The following is a 23,760-nucleotide window of genomic DNA, read 5'->3' as shown; positions in this document are numbered from 1 at the left end:
CACGTATACATATTTAGATTTTGCTGAACTGGAACATTAGGTAAGGTTTGTTAGGAAACAGGACAAGTGTTTCCTGACGTGGGTCTTTGTCATGTGATGACCCGCAGCTGGAGCTTTTGGTCATCTGACCCGAGGCCTTCCGCTGGCTTACTGGTCCACTTTAAAAATTATGTTTATGATTATCACCATTTTTGAGTTTCTGCTGCACTGGAATTTTATGACCACCCTCCAGTGTTCCTTTTGTGTATTTAGGTAGAGGAGGCTGAGCTTATGGAATGCCGGGATACCTTTCGGATCGCACAGCGACCGAAATATATAAAATTTACCTTTTTTTTAGAAATTTGAATAGTAATTTCCACATGAAGATTTGTGAATGCCTCTTCTGATGTCCCTCACATCTTCAATGTTAATATTTAACTGCATTATGAGCTTATGCCGCACTCTGCACTAATCCAGTCGCTTGCATTGAGGCATAGGGGACTGAGGTTGTGGATTACAGGGATATCTTCCTCGGATCGGCCTAAATAAGTAAGTTTATTTAGGCACAGGTACACATAAATACAGTTATCATACGTAGTGTACATTACCTGGAGTTTACCTGGAGAGAGTTCCGGGGGTCAACGCCCCCGCGGCCCGGTCTGTGACCAGGCCTCCTGGTGGATCAGAGCCTGATCAACCAGACTGTTGCTGCTGGCTGCACGCAAACCAACGTACGAGCCACAGCCCGGCTGGTCAGGAACCGACTTTAGGTGCTTGTCCAGTGCCAGCTTGAAGACTGCCAGGGGTCTGTTGGTAATCCCCCTTATGTGTGCTGGGAGGCAGTTGAACAGTCTCGGGCCCCTGACACTTATTGTATGGTCTCTTAACGTGCTAGTGACACCCCTGCTTTTCATTGGGGGGATGTTGCATCGTCTGCCAAGTCTTTTGCTTTCGTAGTGAGTGATTTTCGTGTGCAAGTTCGGTACTAGTCCCTCTAGGATTTTCCAGGTGTATATAATCATGTATCTCTCCCGCCTGCGTTCCAGGGAATACAGGTTTAGGAACCTCAAGCGCTCCCAGTAATTGAGGTGTTTTATCTCCGTTATGCGCGCCGTGAAGGTTCTCTGTACATTTTCTAGGTCAGCAATTTCACCTGCCTTGAAAGGTGCTGTTAGTGTGCAGCAATATTCCAGCCTAGATAGAACAAGTGACCTGAAGAGTGTCATCATGGGCTTGGCCTCCCTAGTTTTGAAGGTTCTCATTATCCATCCTGTCATTTTTCTAGCAGATGCGATTGATACAATGTTATGGTCCTTGAAGGTGAGATCCTCCGACATGATCACTCCCAGGTCTTTGACGTTGGTGTTTCGCTCTATTTTGTGGCCAGAATTTGTTTTGTACTCTGATGAAGATTTAATTTCCTCGTGTTTACCATATCTGAGTAATTGAAATTTCTCATCGTTGAACTTCATATTGTTTTCTGCAGCCCACTGAAAGATTTGGTTGATGTCCGCCTGGAGCCTTGCAGTGTCTGCAATGGAATACTACTGTCATACAATATCTTTATGTAGTGATACTGGTCCTGTGGGGAGCAGCAGCAGGATAATACTGCACCACCTCTAGGGGCCCTTAACAACAACAACAGTTTGGTGTGTGTCATGGGCACCAACACATGGTGTGTGATTCTCTCCTACTTTATCCATTTATCAGCGATGCAGATTACATGGTGAGTTTAAATATGTGGCCTGTAGTTATAACTTTTCTCTTGACATATGCAAGACATCACCATCCCTGTAGAAGCCATTATTAGATGTACTAGTCATTATATTTTGTTGTTGCAGAAGTACTATGAAGATTCTATGTTCAATAAAGCCTAGAGATAAGGCCTGTGTTTCTATCACAACAATTTATTGAACATAGAATCCTGGGCTACCTGGTGGTGATCCTGCGCTAGACTACATCACAACATGGAGCGTTTACTGAAACCTGAGAGGCTAGACTGTGACCCCAGCTTATCAACGGCTGCTCAGGAATGGAAGCACTGGTTTAAGACTTTCGAAAACTTCTTGGGAGCCCTTCCTAAAGAAGATCTAGATAAACTAAGTCTGCTCATCAATTTTGTGTCACCTAAGATATATGAGGCTATTTCTGAGTGTAATACCTACGAAGATGCTATCAAAACCCTCAAGTCTCAGTATATTAAACCTACAAATGAAATCTTTGCACGCTATCGCCTTGCAACTCGCCGCCAGCAGATTGATGAGTCCTTAGAGGAATACTTTCAAGCACTGAAAATTTTAGGTAAGGACTGTCACTTCCAAGCAGTGACAGCTGCTCAGTATTGTGAAGAGTCCATCAGGGATGCTTTTATCAGTGGCCTGCAATCACCAATAATAAGGCAGCGTTTATTGGAGAATAAAACTCTCGACTTAGCCGCTGCCTTTGACCAGGCAAGAGCTCTAGATTCAGCCCAGAAGAATTCTGAAGTATACAGTACCACTCAGCCTTCTCGAGTGGTAAGTGCTGCAATTCCTGACCAAGACTCTTGCAATGAAGTTACTGGGGAACCTGCCTCAGTGACAGCAGCAGCAGGTACGGTGTGTTTCTTTTGTGGTTTTTCAAGACATCCACGTCCAAAGTGTCCTGCTCGTGAAGCAATGTGCCATAAATGCCACAAGAAAGGTCACTTTGCTAAAGTATGTCGTGCTAATGCATCAACAAGAGCTAGTGCCTCCACACATTCCAGTGATCATGCGACTCTAGCAACAGTGACTTCTGCGGCTACTCCAAATTCACTGTCAAAGGCAGTTGTGAAAGTATTCATCAAAGGAACAGAAGTAGATGGTCTTATTGATAGTGGCAGCTCAGAGAGTTTCATCAACCTTGACTTAGTTAAACGGCTCTCCTTGACTCTACATCACTCATCAGGTACCGTTTCCATGGCATCAACATCTCTCTCTATTCAGACCTTAGGGTTTTGTAAGGTAAATCTCAGAGTTAATGGAAAGGATTATCAAGATGTACATTTAGCTATTCTGCCACAACTGTGCTCTGATGTTATCCTTGGTCAGGACTTTCAGAAGCTGCATGGTAGTGTCACCTTAACATATGGAGGTGAACTGCCTCCTCTTGTTGTCTGTGGACTTAGCACTTTAAGGGTAGACCCACCAAAGCTGTTTGCAAATCTTACCGCGGATTGCCATCCTATATCAGCTAAGTCACGCCGCTATTCTTATGAGGATCGGATGTTCATTGAGAAAGAAACTCAGAGGCTGCTGAAGGAGGGTATTATAGAACCGAGTGATTCCCCTTGGCGTGCACAGGTTGTTGTTGTTAAAGATGGTTATAGGAAACGGAGACTGGCTATCGATTACTCTGAGACAATCAACAAATTTACACTTCTTGATGGGTACCCTCTACCTCGAATTGACGATACAGTGAACAAAATTGCTCAGTACTACGTGTTTAGCACAATTGATCTGCAGAGTGCCTATCATCAAGTCCCTATAAGGAATGAAGATAAACCATACACAGCGTTTCAGGCTAGTGATGGCCTGTATCAGTTTACCAGAGTCCCTTTTGGAGTCACCAATGGGGTAGCCTGCTTCCAACGAATTATGGATTCACTCATTCAGGAAGAGCAACTCATGGGAACCTACGCGTATTTAGATAATGTTACCATTTGTGGCAAGACCCAGGAGGAACATGATGCAAACCTTGATAAGTTTTTGGAAGCCGCCAAGAAGAAAAATATCAGTTACAATGAGGAAAAGTGCACTTTTTCAACTAAAAGGCTTAGCATCCTTGGTTATGTAGTGGAAGGAGGTTCAATATTCCCAGACCCTGAACGACTACGACCTCTACGGGAACTTCCAATGCCTCAAGACAAAAAGTCACTCCGAAGAACTCTTGGTCTCTTTGCTTATTACTCACAATGGATCTACAACTATTCAAGTAAAGTCCGCCCATTGAGTGCTACCACATTTCCTGTGACAAAGGAAGCAGAAGCCGCTTTCCATACTCTCAAACAGGACATTGAAAACTCAGTAGTTCAAGCCATTGATGAGTCCCTACCATTCGAAGTGGAAACGGATGCATCTGACATTGCCATTGCTGCAGTCTTATCTCAGGCAGGACGACCAGTAGCCTTCTTTTCGAGAACTTTTCAAGGATCAGAGAAATGTTATGCTGCTGTAGAAAAGGAAGCCCAGGCCATCATAGAAGCAGTTCGCCACTGGAGGCATTATTTAACTGGTAGACATTTCACCATAAGGACTGACCAACGGTCCGTGATGTATATGTTCGACAAGAGGCACAAAAGTAGGATAAAGAATGACAAGATATTACGCTGGAGGATGGAACTATCGTGTTATGACTTTGATATTCTGTACCGACCGGGTCAAGAGAACATCTCACCTGATGCATTCTCTAGGTCCCACTGTGGAGCAGCATGTCATGATTTGCAATCACTCTCAGCTCTCCACAAGGCTTTGTGTCACCCAGGAGTTACACGCCTGTACCATTTTGTCAAATCAAAGAACATGCCCTACTCAGTGGAAGATGTGCGACAAGTGATCAGAGCATGCAGAGTATGTGCAGAGTGCAAGCCAAACTTTCATCAGCCAGAGAAGACTCATCTCATAAAATCCACCCAGCCTTTCGAAAGATTGAATATAGATTTCAAAGGACCTCTACCAAGCACAAATCAGAATAGGTATTTCCTTAACATAGTAGATGAATATTCAAGGTTTCCCTTTGTATTCCCCTGTGCAAATATGGCTGCTTCAACTGTTATTAGTTGTCTTTCACAGTTGTTCTCTATTTTTGGTATGCCAGCTTATATCCATTCAGACAGGGGATCCTCGTTCATGAGTAACGAACTTCAGGAGTTTTTGGCTAGCAAAGGTATTGCCTGCAGCAGAACAACAAGCTACAACCCTCAAGGCAATGGTCAAGTGGAGCGGTTCAATGGTACTATATGGAAGGCAGTTACAATGACATTAAAGTCGCGCAATCTACCTGTTCAACACTGGCAAACTGTCCTACCTGATGCTCTTCACTCTATTAGATCACTGCTGTGCACAGCTACTAATGCAACCCCTCATGAAAGACTCCTCAACTATTCACGTCGTTCCTCTACGGGAGCCTCCGTGCCCACTTGGTTATGTCATCCTGGACCCGTTCTCCTGAAGAGTCACCGTAGGATGAACAAGACGGATCCTTTAGTGGAAGAGGTAGAGCTCCTGCAAGCTAATCCACATTACGCCCACATTCGCTACCAAAATGGTGAAGAGACTACAGTATCTACAAGACATTTAGCCCCAGTTGAAATCCCTATTAGTGTGGAATCTCAAGATACACCAATAGATGTGAAAGATGCTTCGTTTTCTCCTGGAAAGCCCCTTGAGACTACCCCTATGGAAATAGAGGATTCTGCTCCAGCAGTTAATCAAACCCCGCTGGAAAATATCGAACCTGGTGAAGAGGCTCAAGGGCTACGAAGGTCGGGACGTGTACGTCGCCCACCTAACAGTTTGGGAGATTACTGTCTCTGATATTTTAGAAGGGGGAGATTGTAGTGATACTGGTCCTGTGGGGAGCAGCAGCAGGATAATACTGCACCACCTCTAGGGGCCCTTAACAACAACAACAGTTTGGTGTGTGTCATGGGCACCAACACATGGTGTGTGATTCTCTCCTACTTTATCCATTTATCAGCGATGCAGATTACATGGTGAGTTTAAATATGTGGCCTGTAGTTATAACTTTTCTCTTGACATATGCAAGACATCACCATCCCTGTAGAAGCCATTATTAGATGTACTAGTCATTATATTTTGTTGTTGCAGAAGTACTATGAAGATTCTATGTTCAATAAAGCCTAGAGATAAGGCCTGTGTTTCTATCACAACAGCTACTACCCTATGCAATGACCTGAGTAGCAACTTCTACAACCTCCAAGCTTATATGCCATTGACTGTTTCAGCGATACTAGACTCTTTCCAGGATGCACCTTCAAACCAAGAACTGTGAAGTCATCCTTCCACCACCACTGAAAGCCAAGGAGTCTATCTTCCTGAGACGATTTGATCCAGCCCTCATTATGCAGACACCCGACGGTATGCTCATTGACAGGGCCGGATTAAGAAGTCTCCGGGCCCTATGCTATTCAGATTGGCGGGACCCCTTTGAGTTACGGGTAAGCGAAGCGACCCCTTCCAGCTTGGGGTTGGGGGGAGGGGTCGGTGTGAGCCTGTTTAAGGTCCTGGAGTTTACCTGGAGAGAGTTCCGGGGGTCAACGCCCCCGCGGCCCGGTCTGTGACCAGGCCTCCTGGTGGATCAGAGCCTGATCAACCAGGCTGTTACTGCTGGCTGCACGCAAACCAACGTACGAGCCACAGCCCGGCTGGTCAGGAACCGACTTTAGGTGCTTGTCCAGTGCCAGCTTGAAGACTGCCAGGGGTCTGTTGGTAATCCCCCTTATGTATGCTAGGAGGCAGTTGAACAGTCTCGGGCTCCAGCGGCTCTGGAGAAAAAACACCTCGCTTGCTGGGTGTCAGAGTCATGTCTGGTCTGGCTTGATGTGGCTAGTACTGCATACTTTGTCCCAGAGCTCGTAGATTCGAACCTACCCTGGCCTGAGAAAAATGTTTGTAATATGTGTGTGTGTGTGTGTGTGTGTGTGTGTGTGTGTGTGTAGGAGAGAGAAGTAAAAAAAAGGGGGAATAATGGATTACATTATTTGTATAAGAATACATACATACATTAACATGCAAACAATGCAGATTCGTTGTTGCGATAGCCTCTCAACATTTTTAAACCATATTATATGTTTAAGAATACATATTTGCACTAGACATCCAGCCTGCATAACTATGCCACTATCATGCCTAGCATGACTATGCCTAGTCGTGCTAGGCATGATAGTGGCCCTTTAGTATTTTATAATATGTAAACCACACATTGTAATCAATATTTTATAATATGTCAAGTCCACATTGTAATTTTTATAGAGAATAAACTTTGATTGATGGGCTTTCTAGATGCATGCAGAGCTAATTGTCACCCATCTATCTACAAATACTATATCATGCTGAAATAAGATTTATTATTATTATTATTATCAACACCATTGTTAACGAGGAGCTGTTCAAAATATCGTCTTGGATGACAGCCAATAAACTTACACTTAACACTGACAAAACCTACTGCATTATGTTTGGTAGCAGAGCAGGTGTTGCGCAACTTAACATTAAGATCGACAACACTCTAATTGCCAGACATAATGAGGGCAAATTCCTAGGCCTATACCTCGACAACAACCTGAATTTCAGCACCCATATCCAATACATAACAAAAAAAAGTATCCAAAACGGTTGGAATCCTCTCCAAGATACGATATTACGTGCTGCAAACTGCCCTTCTCACACTATACCATTCACTTATTTATCCATACCTCACCTATGCTATTTGTGCTTGGGGATCAACTGCAGCAACACACCTAAAGCCAATAATAACCCAACAAAAAGCCACAGTAAGAATAATCACTAAATCCCATCCCTGGCAACACCCCCCCCCCACTATTCATAGATCTAAACTTACTCCCTGTTCAGAACATCCACACTTACTACTGTGCAATCTACATATACAGGACCTTAAATTCCAATATTAATGTGGAAAATTGTATTTATCTGAATGTATCATTATGTACATAACAGTAAATGAACAAAGATAATTATTCTTTATCAGTTAGACAAGTAGGAATTTGGGACACCTAGGTCGCAAAAAATGTCCCCCTTCGATACCTACCACTGTCATATCTACAAGTTGCTCTGGACCTATTAATTATAAATAAAAGATACATCACCAGGAATTCTGGTAAATATATAAATTTGTGGACTGTATATTAAAAATAAATAAAATGATTATATATATATTATATATATATATAAATGATTATATATTTATATATATATATATATATATATATATATATATATATATATATATATATATATATATATATATATATATATATATATATATATATATATATATATATATATATATATATATATATATATATATATATATATATTTATACAACAGAAGGAGAATATATCTTAATCATAACACTCACCAATTTGACTGGAGATTAATGTGTACCATACTCAGAAAACCTCACTGTCTATCTATGAAAATAACACTGGCCAGAGTTAAACATAACAGACTTATCTGAGGTTCCTGGAGCTGTCTTGTCCAGTCACCTGATATCTCAAGTTATGCAGGAATGCACATCCAACAATTTTGCCTCCTATTTGAGAGGTGTCAACCCAATTTTAACCTCTAGAGCACGAAAAATTCTTCCCATTATACACTACCATTAGTGTCCAATTCAAACAAAAATGGTGAGTCTTGTCTGCGTAGGCGCAGGTCCAGTTTCCCATTTTCCACAATATAATTCTTTTAAATACAGTATAGCCATATATTTACATATAACTGCTGTATTTCTGGAAAATATATACAGTATTTTCCAAACTGCAGCCAGCCTGAGTTCGTTGCTAAACGACTCAAATTACTCCTTCCTTTAGGAGACGATTCCAGCCGGTTCTGGCTTGAGTGGCTGTTCTCCTAGTAAGTCTTACTACGATTTCATCTTCCGGCATCACTTGGTCTGCGTTATCTTCCATATCACTCGTGTCACTTTCCCTCAGATTTTCATTTACGTTTGATTGAACACCTAATTGCTAGGGAATCAATTTATTAATTGTGCATAAACTTTCCTGGCCATGACACAACACTTTTACATTCCTGACAACACCTTGTGCATCTGGGTACAATGTTAATACTTTGCCCAGAGGCCACAATGTTCGATGTTGTTCAGTATCAATCAACACAATGTCACCTGGTTGAATGGTCTGTCGATTTACTGCCTCTGTAGCACCATAAAAGTGTTCACATAGTGTAAGAAGATATTCCTTACGCCACACATTAGACCAATGATCAATTACTTTATTTAACATTTTAAATTTATCACACAACACTGCCGCATCATTGTAATCTTCATCACTTTCTTCCGGATTATCTCTATAGACAGGGGCAGCTTCCAATTTCCTTCCACATATTAGATGAGAAGGTGTTAATACATCTGCATCAGGTGTATCACTCATGTACGAGAGAGGCCTATTATTTATACAATTTTCCACCTCCACTAACACTGCACGGAATTCTTCCAAATTAATTCTCTTCCGGTGTAGTACTTTAGGGAGACACCTCTTCACTGTGCCTATCAGTCTTTCGTACAGCCCCCCCCTGCCAAGGGGCTCTAGGAGTAATAAATTTCCAGGTACACCCTCGCTGGGTTAAAAGAGATTGAACATCGTTACTATTATTTAATTCTATCAAGTGTTGAGCACCTGCTACAAAATTTGTGGCATTATTCGAAATCATCAACCTCAGACAGGATCTCCTAGCTGCAAATTTTCGAAACAGCTGTATAAACTGTTTTGCAGACAAGTCCTGTGCCACTTCTAAATGAACTGCCCTAGTAGCAGTACAGGTGAACAAACAAACATACACTTTCAGCGGAACACCATTTGACGTACCTGTTAAAATTATTGGACCACTATAATCTACACCTGTTACATCAAATGGTTTCACTAATTGTACACGCTCCTTTGGCAATGGTGGAGGACCTGGGTACATATAGGATCTGGCATCCACACGGCGACATATTACACAAGATTTAATTACCCTTTTTACACTTTGCCGTCCTTGTGGAATCCAGAAAGTTTCCCTAATACAATTTAAGGTATCTCATACCCCACCATGCATTACATTTTTATGGGCATTTAGAATAATCAAATTTGTTAGATGATGAGTTTTGGGCAGTAAGATAGGGTGTTTAGCATAATCACACAATTCAGCATTTTGTAACCTACCTCTGCACCTAATTACACTGTTCTCTAAATACAGCCCCAATTTCTCTATTATGGAACCTTTCACAATTTTTCTTTCCATCATCAATTTAATCTCATTTCCATAGATTTCCTCCTGTACCCTCTTTATCCAATATTCAAGAGGATGTGAAAACTTATATGATATATTCATCTTGTTTAGAAATTTAAACACCAACTTAGTTACATTGATTAGTTTGGGTAAAGAAGAATACTTATTTATATCAATGGCTAAGGAAGGACAAACTATTGGAGCGGTGGTCACAGTAATTTCAACAGGAGCAATATACACCTTTTGTACAGGCCAATTAGCTTTATTTACCAACCAACTCTTTCCTTTAAACCATGATACAGCATTTACAAATTTAGCATAAGGTAAACCTCGAGACAATAAATCAGCTGGATTCTCCTCACCAGGTATATGATTAAATGTTAACATATGCTGACCCAAACTATTATACTTCTCTTGCATCTGATTAATTTCAGCGACTCTGTTTTGTACGTACACAATTTTACTGTTTCCATTACGAATCCATTGTAAAGATACCTCATTATCAGACCAAATTACAGTGTCGCTAATATTTATCTCCTGCAACTTATTTCTTATATAATTAGCTAATTTGACACCTACATAAATGGCTGTTAATTCCAACTGAGGTAAGGTACGTGATTTAATTGGAGATACTTTAGCCTTAGACATAACAAGAGAAATAACACTATTACATTGAAGATAAGCAACTGCTCCATATGCCAATTTTGAAGCATCACAAAAAATGTGGAGTACATTTTTCCCATTTGGATTGGCCACCTGGCATGGGAACTCCAACATTGGAATTTTCTCATAATCACCAATTAATTCATCCCACCGGTTAATGAATTCCTCAGGTAGAATTTCATCCCAAGCACATTTAAGTTTCCATGCTTCCTGTATTAATAATTTCCCTCTTATAGTAAGGGGTGATACTAAACCTAGTGGATCAAAACATTTGGAAACTTCAGCAAGCAAAACTCTCTTAGTTAATTTATTGGGCATACTGTAATTATTAGGTTTTAACGTTAACAAATCTCTCTCAGTATCCCAAGTTAAACCCAATACATTACTACATTTTGGTACTTCATCTCCAGGGAAATCTTTACTTATTTTGTCCTTTAATTTGGACGAATTACTATTCCATTCCCTCAGAGGCATATTTGCACTTTGCATTATTTCATTAGCCTCTCCATAAGTCATTAACAGTTCCTCTTCAGTTGACGTCACACCGAGGAAATTATCCACATAAAATTGTTTGCTCATTACTTTACTCAGTGGACTTTCCATACGTTTAAGGTGTGCATTTATCGTCGCTTGAAGTAGGAACGGACTGGATGTAGCACCAAGTAACACGCTCCTAAAGCAAAAGGTTTTCAGAGGGCTAAGTGGGTCAATAGGATTCTCAGGCCATAAGAAGCGGGTACAATCCCGGTCAGCCTCTTGTAAACCCACTCTTAGGAAAGCTTTACTTATGTCAGCCGTAAAGGCATAGTGCTTCACTCTGAAATTTAATAAGACATCTCCTAAATTTTCCGTCAACGACGGACCTGTCATCAAACAGTCATTTAAACTAGGTACATTTTTGTTACTCCTGGAACTACAATTAAACACAATCCTCAAAGGAGTGGTCTTAGAATCCTTCTTCACTCCGTGATGTGGCAAATAGTGACCATAAATTTTGGCTTGCTCAGGAGGTACCTCTTCTATAAATTTATTAATTAACTGCTCAGCAATTATATCATTATAGGCAGTTAACAATTCTGGTGTCTTACTCAGTTCGCAGAGCTGAGCTTTTATCTGTCCATATGCCATTCTGTAATTAGTGGGCAATTCTGGATGGTTCAGTCTCCACGGAAGTCGTACCCAGTATTGTCCAGATTCAAATTTTACATCTCTCAGGTATTGCTCCTGAGTAAAAGAATCGTCTGGACCTTCTTCATTTACATTTATTCCAATGCTGTCTAATTCCCACAATTTATGCACTGGCTCAACACCATCCTCTATGGAAGAATTATACTGGGGTACGATTTCATGAGTAAGACACACAGTTATGGTATTTGTAGTTTCCTCTAGTCATGAATTATTATTACGAGGAATCCTACTATACATTACTTGGTGTCCAGCAGTCTTCAAAAGGGTGACACCACATTTCTTTACCATACCCTTTACAAAGGAGGCATAATAGTCACTACCTATCAAAATATTTATTGGGCCTACAGAATCACTTACACCAGAAGGTGCTAAATTTACATTATGTGAGAGACTTTCTGTAGCTTTACAAAGCCCTACTGTAGATATTTTCTCTGGAAGTCTATCTACAATTACTGCATTAACACATTTTTTCTCATTGCCCAACCTGACAGTTACATAAACAGTGTCATACAATTGAGCTCTTTTATCTGAGAGAAAACCAGATAATTTTAGAGTTGTAGGATCTCCCATCTGTACTTTCATACCATCAAGACATTTACGTTTAATGAAAGTGCGTTGGGATCCCTGGTCTAATAATGCAGTTACATTTTTTGATTTATGCCTTTTATCATCAACTTTTATCTGTAACACAGGTAAGGCTACTTCAGCAAAACCATCATTATTAACATTAGCAGCAATTTTTACATTAGCTACTGTTGTGTAATTAACAATGATATTCACTAGATCCAACCTACTTTGTTCTGTATTACCATAAGTGACTTTCAACAAGTCAACTGCTTCCTTGTAAGAGTCATCTACATTAGGAAAGTCTTGTATGAGTATATGAGCATCTCCTCTTACCTGTCCTTTGAGGTAAAATAATTTAGTTACATAGGCTAGGTCACTCCTGTCATGCACAGCTGCTTTAAAAATTGACCAAAACTCCTCCCAGTTTTCTCCAGGATTAAATACAGGTAAGCATAGTTCTGGGAGTTTTGGCAAAGACATATTATTTGTTGGAGCAGACTGATTAACTGCCTGGTTTACACATTTTAATTTATTCAAGGCCTGACTTTTACAAGAAAGAATTTTTTACTCTAATTCACAATACTGATTAATCATAAGATCTATTTCAGTCTCATCTACACAGTTTACTAATAAATCTCCTTCATATTTGTTGTAATATAATTTGTATGAATCATATCTATTTCCTAAAGCATCTAAATACAATTTGAAATCATCAGTATTCACAGTTTCTTGATTCATTAATTCCAAGCACTTATTATATGCCTTGGTTACATGAACTTTTCTAGCCTGTAGTGATGCTTTCTTTACTCTATATTCCATATGTTTGTCTTCTATATTAATTAACTCATTTTCAGCCATGATGCAATGTATTAAATTCAACTTTATTAATAACACTGATTACAACTTACAACACTGATACAACTTACCTTTGAATAAATCCCAGCTACTTGAGCTTAGCAATTACATGTAAGAAAATAATATAAACTTCAAGTGTACATTAATACAAACAAACCTTTAGGCAGACTTGGCTTATCAAAATTAATATTATACAAATTAATAAATCCTTGCCAGAATTTGGCATAGCAAAATTAATATTATACACATTAATATATCAATTACACATACAATGATATAAATCTTGGCCAGAATTATCTTATCAAATTAATATACAAATTAATATAAACTTAGCCAGACTTGAGTTATCAAAATTAATATTGTAATAATTATAATCCACTACACATTAAATAAATTTGTGAACTTAACATCCACCTCCTGTCATTTCACATATAATTATTAAGTAATTAACTAATTAATGACTTCACTAATTACCTCCGGTTCAAGAAGGACCAACGGCCAAATTATATGTGGAAAATTGCATTTATCTGAATGTATCATTATGTACATAACAGTAAATGAACAAAGATAATTATTATTTATCAGTTAGACAAGTAGGAATTTGGGACACCTAGGTCGCAAAAAATGTCCCCCTTCGATACCTACCACTGTCATATCCACAAGTTGCTCTGGACCTATTAATTAAGTGAATCATACATCACCAGGAATGCTGGTAAATATATAAATTTGTGGACTGTATATTAAAAATAATAAATGATTATATATATATATATATATATTATACATATATATATATATATATATATATATATATATATATATATATATATATATATATATATATATATATATATATATATATATATATATATACACATTTATGCAACAGAAGAATATATCTTAATCATAAAACTCACCAATTTGACTGGAGATTAATTACCTGGAGTTTACCTGGAGAGAGTTCCGGGGGTCAACGCTCCCGCGGCCCGGTCTGTGACCAGGCCTCCTGGTGGATCAGAGCCTGATCAACCAGGCTGTTACTGTTGGCTGCACGCAACCCAACGTACGAGCCACAGCCCGGCTGGTCAGGAACCGACTTTAGGTGCTTGTCCAGTGCCAGCTTGAAGACTGCCAGGGGTCTGTTGGTAATCCCCCTTATGTATGCTGGGAGGCAGTTGAACAGTCTCGGGCCCCTGACACTTATTGTATGGTCTCTTAACGTGCTAGTGACACCCCTGCTTTTCATTGGGGGGATGTTGCATCGTCTGCCAAGTCTTTTGCTTTCATAGTGAGTGATTTTCGTGTGCAAGTTCGGTACTAGTCCCTCTAGGATTTTCCAGGTGTATATAATCATGTATCTCTCCCGCCTGCATTCCAGGGAATACAGGTTCAGGAACCTCAAGCGCTCCCTGTAATTGAGGTGTTTTATCTCCGTTATGTGCGCCGTGAAGGTTCTCTGTACATTTTCTAGGTCAGCAATTTCACCTGCCTTGAAAGGTGCTGTTAGTGTGCAGCAATATTCCAGCCTAGATAGAACAAGTGACCTGAAGAGTGTCATCATGGGCTTGGCCTCCCTAGTTTTGAAGGTTCTCATTATCCATCCTGTCATTTTTCTAGCAGATGCGATCAATGTTATGGTCCTTGAAGGTGAGATCCTCCGACATGATCACTCCCATTTCTTTGATGTTGGTGTTTCGCTCTATTTTGTGACCAGAATTTGTTTTGTACTCTGATGACGATTTAATTTCCTCGTGTTTGCCATATCTGAGTAATTGAAACTTCTCATCGTTAAACTTCATATTGTTTTCTGCAGCCCACTGAAAGATTTGGTTGATGTCCGCCTGGAGCCTTGCAGTGTCTGCAATGGAAGACACTGTCATGCAGATTCGGGTGTCATCTGCAAAGGAAGACACGGTGCTGTGGCTGACATCCTTGTCTATGTCAGATATGAGGATCAGGAACAAGATGGGAGCAAGTACTGTGCCTTGTGGAACAGAGCTTTTCACCGTAGCTGCCTCGGACTTTACTCTGTTGACTACTACTCTCTATGTTCTGTTAGTGAAGAAATTATAGATCCATCGACCGACTTTTCCCGTTATTCCTTTAGCACGCATTTTGTGCGCTATTACGCCATGGTCACACTTGTCGAAGGCTTTTGCAAAGTCTGTATATATTACATCTGCATTCTTTTTGTCTTCTAGTGCATCTAGGACCTTGTCGTAGTGATCCAATAGTTGAGACAGACAGGAGCGACCTGTTCTAAACCCGTGTCCATGCTCCCTCTCTATACCTGGAGTTTACCTGGAGAGAGTTCCAGGGGTCAACGCCCCCGCGGCCCGGTCTGTGACCAGGCCTCCTGGTGGATCAGAGCCTGATCAACCAGGCTGTTGCTGCTGGCTGCATGCAAACCAACGTATGAGCCACAGCCCGGCTGGTCAGGAACCGACTTTAGGTGCTTGTCCAGTGCCAGCTTGAAGACTGCCAGGGGTCTGTTGGTAATCCCCCTTATGTATGCTGGGAGGCAGTTGAACAGTCTCGGGCCCCTGACACTTATTGTATGGTCTCTTAACGTGCTAGTGACACCCCTGCTTTTCATTGGGGGGATGTTGCATCGCCTGCCAAATCTTTTGCTTTCGTAGTGAGTGATTTTCGTGTGCAAGTTCGGCACTAGTCCCTCTAGGATTTTCCAGGTGTATATAATCATGTATCTCTCCCGCCTGCGTTCCAGGGATAGGATGGTAAAGGTTCGTGATAGGGGCTTCTTGCAGTTCTTGATGAACACGGAGTTCCATGAGTCTGGCCCTGGGGCAAAGTGCATGGGCATGTCATTTATCGCCTGTTCGAAGTCATTTGGCGTCAGGATAACATCAGATAGGCTTGTGTTAACCAAATTCTGTGGCTCTCTCATAAAAAATTAATTTTGATCTTCGACTCTGTCTGGTTAGCGGCTTGCTAAAAACTGAGTCATATTGGGACTTGAGTAGCTCACTCATTTCCTTGCTGTCATCTGTGTATCATACTCAGAAAACCTCACTGTCTATCTATAAAAATAACACTGGCCAGAGTTAAACATAACAGACTTCTCTGAGGTTCCTGGAGCTGTCTTGTCCAGTCGCCTGATATCTCAAGTTATGCAGGAATGCACATCCAACAATTTCGCCTCCTATTTGAGATGTGTCAACCCAATTTTAACCTCTAGAGCACGAAAAATTCTTCCCATTATACACTACCGTTAGTGTCCAATTCAAACAAAAATGGCGAGTCCTGTCTGTGCAGGCGCAGGTCCAGTTTCCCATTTTCCATATAATTTTTTTAAATACAGTATGGCCATCTTACATATAACTACTGTATTTCTGGAAAATATATACAGTATTTTCCACAATTAACCTTGATATAAAACGCATTCTTGATAGTTGTGATAGAACCCACAGGCATAACACCAGACACAAACATCTCTATGACATTCCCCGTGTCCGACTAAACCTTTACAAAAAATTTATGTATGTCAAAGGGCCTAAAATCTGGAACACCCTACCTGAAAACTCTAGAACTGCAGACACATTCAACACCTTCAAAACTACAGTTAGAAAACATCTTATCTCCCTGGTACACCCCGACATCTAACTACATGATAACCACCTGTTCACACTTACACTCACTCACCCACTTGCCTATAATCACGGAAATACGAATCTTAATCATAAAATAATGAATCCTAACTAGTCATAAGTTTGCCTGTGATACTACAATATATGACCTGTGTATTGTTAGTTAGTTTAATATGTTTATTATGCACCCCATACCCATCCTGTGGGCGGTAGTCAAAAGATTACAGAGGTACATAATTGGTCCAGGGACTGGGCCTTAAAGTTTTGATAGCTGAGCAAGTTACGGAGGTAATGAATTCACAATTTACAAAGGTAATGAACTCCAGGTAGGTCTAGTCACAATCATGACAAGTTACAAAGGTATTTACAGATTACAGAGGTACATAATGGGTCCAGGTACTGGGCCCCAAAGTTTTGATGGCTGAACTAGGTACAAGGTAATGAACTCACAAGTTACAAAGGTAATGAATACTGTAAGAATGGTTACTTACGTTTATACATGGCTACAATCATGAACAAATTTTAGAGTAATGAGCAATTCACACTTCTTGTGCCAAAACAAAAGCATTTACATTGCTAAACTCACAAACTATAATGTAGTCACTTAGCCTTAATACCAACTTCTCCATAATCTATATTAATTTAGAGTTAAGAATTAATTTAAGTCTGCCCGAAATGCCTAGCCATGCTAGGTGTCCTAGTGGCCCCCTCTGTAATTAGTATTTTAAAACATGTAAACCACACAATATCCAAAACCTGTAAACCCCGCATTGTAATCTTTATAGAGAATAAACTTGATTGATTGATTAATTAATTATTATTATTATTATTATTATTATTCTCAAAGAAGGTTCCTTGACGCTGGTGAGGGGCTCTTGATCTAGGGACCCCTCAAGGAAGGTTCCTTGATGTTGGTGAGGGGCTCTTGATTTAGGGAATTGGATCTGTGCTCCAGTTCCCCGAATTAAGCCTGAATGCCTTTCACATTCTCCCCCAGGCGCTGTATAATCCTCCGGGTTTAGCGCTTCCCCCTTGATTATAATAATAATAATAAATGATCTAGGGAATTGAATCCGTGCTCCAGTTCCCTGTATTAAACCTGAATACCTTCCGCATCCTCCCATAGGCGCTGTATAATCCTACGGGTTTAACGTTTCACCCTTGATTATAATAATTAATAATAATAATAATAATGTCAGTAGTGTGGAGGGGCAGCAGGTCCAAGGTCAGTGGAGGAGGAGAGTCAGAAGAGCGGTTTATCAGCTGCAGTTGACTTAAAGATGGGGCTGCCTCACGTCACCATCCCTAAGAAACTTCCTCTTATAGTGGTTGCTGATGGTGTCTTGCTTCCAGGATCCACCATCAGGATACCAGTGACTACAGTTAAGAAGTGAGTGAACTTAATCATGTTGTAATATCCAAAATAACACTATAATATTGAAGTTTCAGTGTATCAGCTTATCACTCTAGATATACTGTAGCTATATGACGCAGAAGTAAGTTTTTCCTTGATGTAAATTTGTATTTAAGCCACACATGGAATTTAATTTTTTTTTTTTACAGTGGATTTATATAGTAAATTAAATATGATAATCAAATAGTCAAATAGTGTGTTATGACTTGTTTGCTCTTGGGTCCTTGATGACTTGTTGTAAACATATTATACAGAGATGGACTTTTATCTTATAAATTTTGGTGTATAATAATAAATACTTAAAGAGTAAGAATGGTTGTATGTTTATTAAACATAAAAATTTAAGTTGCTACAGAGAATCATAGGAATATCCTAGGTTAAGTCGTCATGAAAATGGTGCTATTAGGGTGAAGATTATTTTGATTATTAACTCTGAGGTTGTATTCCATGATAACACTAGAAACACAGCCCTTCATGCTGCTGCCTTGATATTAGGGAAAAGCTCGTGATCCAAGAGTTGAAGCTCTCCCTCCTCTGATCAAACCTGATTGACTCATTCCCCAGGCACTGTATGACCCCAGTGGATTTAGTGCTCCCACATGAATGACTAAGATGTGTTACCAATTTTGTATGGGAGTTGAAGGCAGGATGGAAGAAGAACATGAACAGTATTGGATGAACTCTAGTTTTGTTTGACATTGTATTCTGTTTCAGTTATATATTGCTCCAGGCATAATAGAGGCTCTCTTTGCATTCCAACCCACTATTGTAAATATAAAATCTCAATGTACTGTTTGCAAAGACATAAAATAAAATAAAAATAAATAAATTAGGGAAATGAGGTGCTTTTTAGCAATAGCTCTGAATTGATTGGCAAATAGACCTGATGTGTCATACTATAAATAAAGTATGTGTAGTAATAGTGACTAACAATAATTTCAGCACTTGGTTGTAAATGCCTCACTGTACACAGTAACTAACAGGAACACTCTCTGAATTGACTTGACACATTAATCAACACCATTGTAATTCCTTAGCTGTCTGTGTATCAATTCTTGCCTTTATTTTCATTGTTCAAGGGTTCTTCTTAATTAAGAATGAAAGTTCCTGAAAGTATTTTGTAAGGTAAGAACAGTTATCATACTTCTACTCATTTCACTGCCTAGTTTTAGCAGTAGCTTTATTAAAGGTTTAATTTACTGGTTTACAAATATATTGTATTTAATATTTAAAAACCTTAATATAAATACAGAGCAAACTTGGAACCAACTTTTGAGTTAGTGTTCATTTGGTCACTTTACTTGATTTGAAATTTTTGTGAAAAAAAATATTCAGATGCTAGTCAGGTGAGGAATGACTGATCTTTGAATGAGTAATGTCTTTCAGAAAGGTAAAGCCAGAGTGAAACTGCAGATTTTGCTTATCATTTTGGTATAATAGCAGAGTTTATCAGGTGGAGAATTTTCAGAAAATTTGCTTTATTCATTCAAATCAGTTCAGTGACTTCCTCTGATATTGAAGGCTCTGCTGAGGTACAAAATGCTGGATGACTTAAATGGGGTTAGTGTTTGTTTCTAATATAATTATAGTAAATCTGAAGTAATACATCTCAGCAGTTCTGGTTAAGGCTCAGCATAAGTCATCTTCCAGGGTCCCATTACTTTGATAAAATGCAGGGTATAGTATGGGGTCAGAAAATTTCAAGAGTGGTAAATGCTCAAAGGAAAAACAGTTTTGTGCCTCATGTGGAGTTGAGCAGCCACTGCTGGTGAGCATGTACAAAATGCATTTTAATACCAGGAGCTTCTTGACTGCTTTAATAAAATATCATTCATGAGAAAGCTTATAATATGTGAACCAGTCCAAAAACACCCTTGTTTTAGTTATATGTATGGGATTTAAATTTTAAACATTGGCCTTGTGAAATTTCATTACCCACAGTTTCAGGATTGGCATTGCCTCCCAGAGCCTGATCCCTGTAAATTTCAGGGTTCATCTGTGGTATATGCTGGATTTAAAAAAATCACAAAGTTTTGAATATAAGTTACCAGAAATAGCTATGTATTTTGAATAAAGATATATTGCATAAAATATCATGCCTAATCTTTTACGTATATACTATATACAGTACAGTATATAACTGTGGTATACTGTATATGTATTTAGATATGGTATTATTCTTGAAGTTGAAGATTATTTCCCTAAGAGCTTGCAGTGGTTTCAGATAAGTGGAATGGAGTATGAGCTAATTAGAAATCCACTGATTGTGCATCTAGTAAAAAATTAATTGTATACCTGGAGTGTGTTTCTGGGGTCAGCACCCCTCCATGGCCTGGTCCATTACCAGGCCCGGTAGTGGATCATTGTCTGTTCAATAACCAGGCTGTTGTTGCTAGCAGCATGCTAACCGGCCAGCCCAGCTGGTCAAGTTTTGACTTTAGGTGTCTGTCCAGCTCTTTCTTGAAGACAGCCAGGGGTCTAATGGTAATTTCCCTTATGTATGCTGGGAGGCAGTTTAACAGTCTTGGGCCCCTGACATTTATTATGTTGTCTCTGTGTATTCATGGTGCCCCTGCTTTTCAATGAGGGGATATTGCACTGCCTGCCGAGTCTTTTGCTTTCATAGGGAGTGATTTCTGTTTGCAGATTTGGGACTAGTACTTCTAGGATTTTTCAGGTGTAAATTATCATGTATCTTTCTTGCCTGTGTTACAAGGAGTACAGGTCAAGGGACTTTAATTGTTCCCAGTAATTTAGGTGCTTTATTGTACTTACATGTGCAGTGAAAGTTCTCTGTATATTCTCCAGGTCTGTCATTTCACCTGCCTTTAAAAATATCAGATGACACCCGAATCTGCATGACAGTGTCTTCCATTGCAGACACTGCAAGGCTCCAGGCGAACATCAACCAAATCTTTCAGTGGGCTGCAGAAAACAATATGAAGTTCAACGATGAGAAATTTCAATTACTCAGATATGGTAAACACGAGGAAATTAAAACTTCATCAGAGTACAAAACAAATTCTGGCCACAAAATAGAGCGAAACACCAACGTCAAAGACCTGGGAGTGATCATGTCAGAGGATCTCACCTTCAAGGACCATAACATTGTATCAATCGCATCTGCTAGAAAAATGACAGGATGGATAATGAGAACCTTCAAAACTAGGGATGCCAAGCCCATGATGACACTCTTCAGGTCACTTGTTCTATCTAGGCAGGAATATTGCTGCACACTAACAGCACCTTTCAAGGCAGGTGAAATTGCTGACCTAGAAAATGTACAGAGAACCTTCACGGCGCGCATAACGGAGATAAAACACCTCAATTACTGGGAGCGCTTGAGGTTCCTAAACTTGTATTCCCTGGAATGCAGGCGGGAGAGATACATGATTATATACACCTGGAAAATCCTAGACCTAGAGGGACTAGTACCGAACTTGCACACGAAAATCACTCACTACGAAAGCAAAAGACTTGGCAGACGATGCAACATCCCCCCAATGAAAAGCAGGGGTGTCACTAGCACGTTAAGAGACCATACAATAAGTGTCAGGGGCCCGAGACTGTTCAACTGCCTCCCAGCATACATAACGGGGATTACCAACAGACCCCTGGCAGTCTTCAAGCTGGCACTGGACAAGCACCTAAAGTCGGTTCCTGACCAGCCGGGCTGTGGCTCGTACGTTGGTTTGCGTGCAGCCAGCAGTAACAGCCTGGTTGATCAGGCTCTGATCCACCGGGAGGCCTGGTCACAGATCGGGCCACGGGGGCGTTGACCCCCGGAACTCTCTCCAGGTAAACTCCAGGTTTAACCCTTAAACTGTCCAAACAGATTTACGTTCACATGCGTAGTGCTCCAAAAGTAGATCTACATTTTTTTTACATATTTTCAAATATAACAAAAAAAAAAGTAGATCAAGTTTTTTTTAAACGTTTTCAAATGTAAAAAAAAAATCGAAATTTTTTTACATACTTTCAAATGTTGAAAAAACGTAGATCTACGTTTGGACAGTTTAAGGGTTAAAGGAGCCATTAGTATACAGCAATATTCCACCCTAGAGAGAACAGGTGATTTGAAGAGAATCATCATTGGATTGGCATCCCTGGTTTTGAAGGTTCTCATTATCCATCGTGTTCTTTTCCTAGTGGATATGGTAGACACATTGTTGTGATCTTTGAAAATGAGATTCTCTGACATTATCACTCTCAGGTCTTTCACATTAGTTTTTCACTATTATGTGGTTGGAATTTGTTTTATACTCTAATCCGGTTTTTATTTCCTCAAGTTTTCCATATCGGATTAATTGAAATTTGTCTTGTTGCACTTCATATTGTTTTCTGAAGCCCGTTTAAAGACTTGGTTAATTCCTACTTGGAGATCTGCAGTGTCCTCAATGGATGTATACTACCATTTAGCTTACTGGGATCAATTTAAAGTTTTTTGGAACCAAACATACAGTACTAATACCAAACAGTATTACTACTGTATGTACATGCAGTACTAATACTGTAATGTACACACAATACTATATGTGCTTTCAAGTACAGTACAGTATTATATATGATGTTCTGTATGTAATGGATTTCACTTTTGTGTAGCAATTTTGGTTCTACTTTAAAGAAATAATTATTTTAATTCAGCAGTAAACTTGCACTGACATCTTGCATGATTTCTTGACAGCATTAACCTAGTACGATCTCGTTTGACATCTGGCAGTAAGCTAGCCAGCACTATTATTGGAATTGTCACCAAAGAGCCAGGCAAGGTAAGTTTCCTTTAGCGCATACATACGTGCGTGCGTGCATGCATATGTGTATGTGTGTGTAATTCCTTCATATATGCATAATTTATACAGTTTAGCAAAAGTTGGCAGGCTTTCCTAAAAAGTAGCTAAATAAGATAAAAGTTATAATGAACTGTGAAATTATGTAGATTAGTAGATATTGCTTTGCTAAAAGGATATTTTGGAAAAGTTTTATCTTTATTTTTTAATTTTCATGGCAAACAAACATAAACCAAAACACAGCTCTGTCATTTTTGTGAATTGATGTCAAAATCATTGTAGAAGATGCCTCAGTAGGAGGCATTGAAAAACTATAGCCAGATATTAACAAGGTCTTCAACTGGGCTAAAGACATGAACAACTCAAAACACATACAGAATTATTTATTTATTATCACACCGGCCGATTCCCACCAAGGCAGGGTGGCCCGAAAAAGAAAAACTTTCACCATCATTCACTCCATCACTGTCTTGCCAGAAGGGTGCTTTACACTACAGTTTTTAAACTGCAACATTAACACCCCTCCTTCAGAGTGCAGGCACTGTACTTCCCATCTCCAGGACTCAAGTCCGGCCTGCCGGTTTCCCTGAATCCCTTCATAAATGTTACTTTGCTCACACTCCAACAGCACGTCAAGTATTAAAAACCATTTGTCTCCATTCATTCCTATCAAACACGCTCACGCATGCCT

The 23,760-nt window shown here is 39.7% G+C and overlaps 1 protein-coding gene across 2 annotated transcripts in view; it reads left to right on the top strand.

Annotated features, from left to right (window-relative positions):
• The first annotated feature begins 18,082 nt into the window (after window positions 1-18,082).
• Window positions 18,083-23,760, top strand: part of LOC128696661 (lon protease homolog 2, peroxisomal) — a 55,657-nt gene continuing 49,979 nt past the window's right edge. Inside the window, exons 1-2 of one of the 2 annotated variants that reach the window (XM_070094473.1) lie at window positions 18,083-18,258; window positions 22,967-23,051. In XM_070094473.1, the coding sequence (XP_069950574.1) occupies window positions 18,149-18,258; window positions 22,967-23,051 (195 nt within the window). In that variant the 5' untranslated portion in view covers window positions 18,083-18,148. The remainder of the gene's footprint in view (window positions 18,259-22,966; window positions 23,052-23,760) is intronic. The other variant, XM_070094471.1, reaches the window with a different exon arrangement.

Source organism: Cherax quadricarinatus, chromosome 46 (assembly GCF_038502225.1).
Source record: "Cherax quadricarinatus isolate ZL_2023a chromosome 46, ASM3850222v1, whole genome shotgun sequence".
Classification (NCBI taxonomy): Eukaryota; Metazoa; Arthropoda; class Malacostraca; order Decapoda; family Parastacidae; genus Cherax; species Cherax quadricarinatus.
This window is presented reverse-complemented; position numbering and strand designations above follow the sequence as displayed.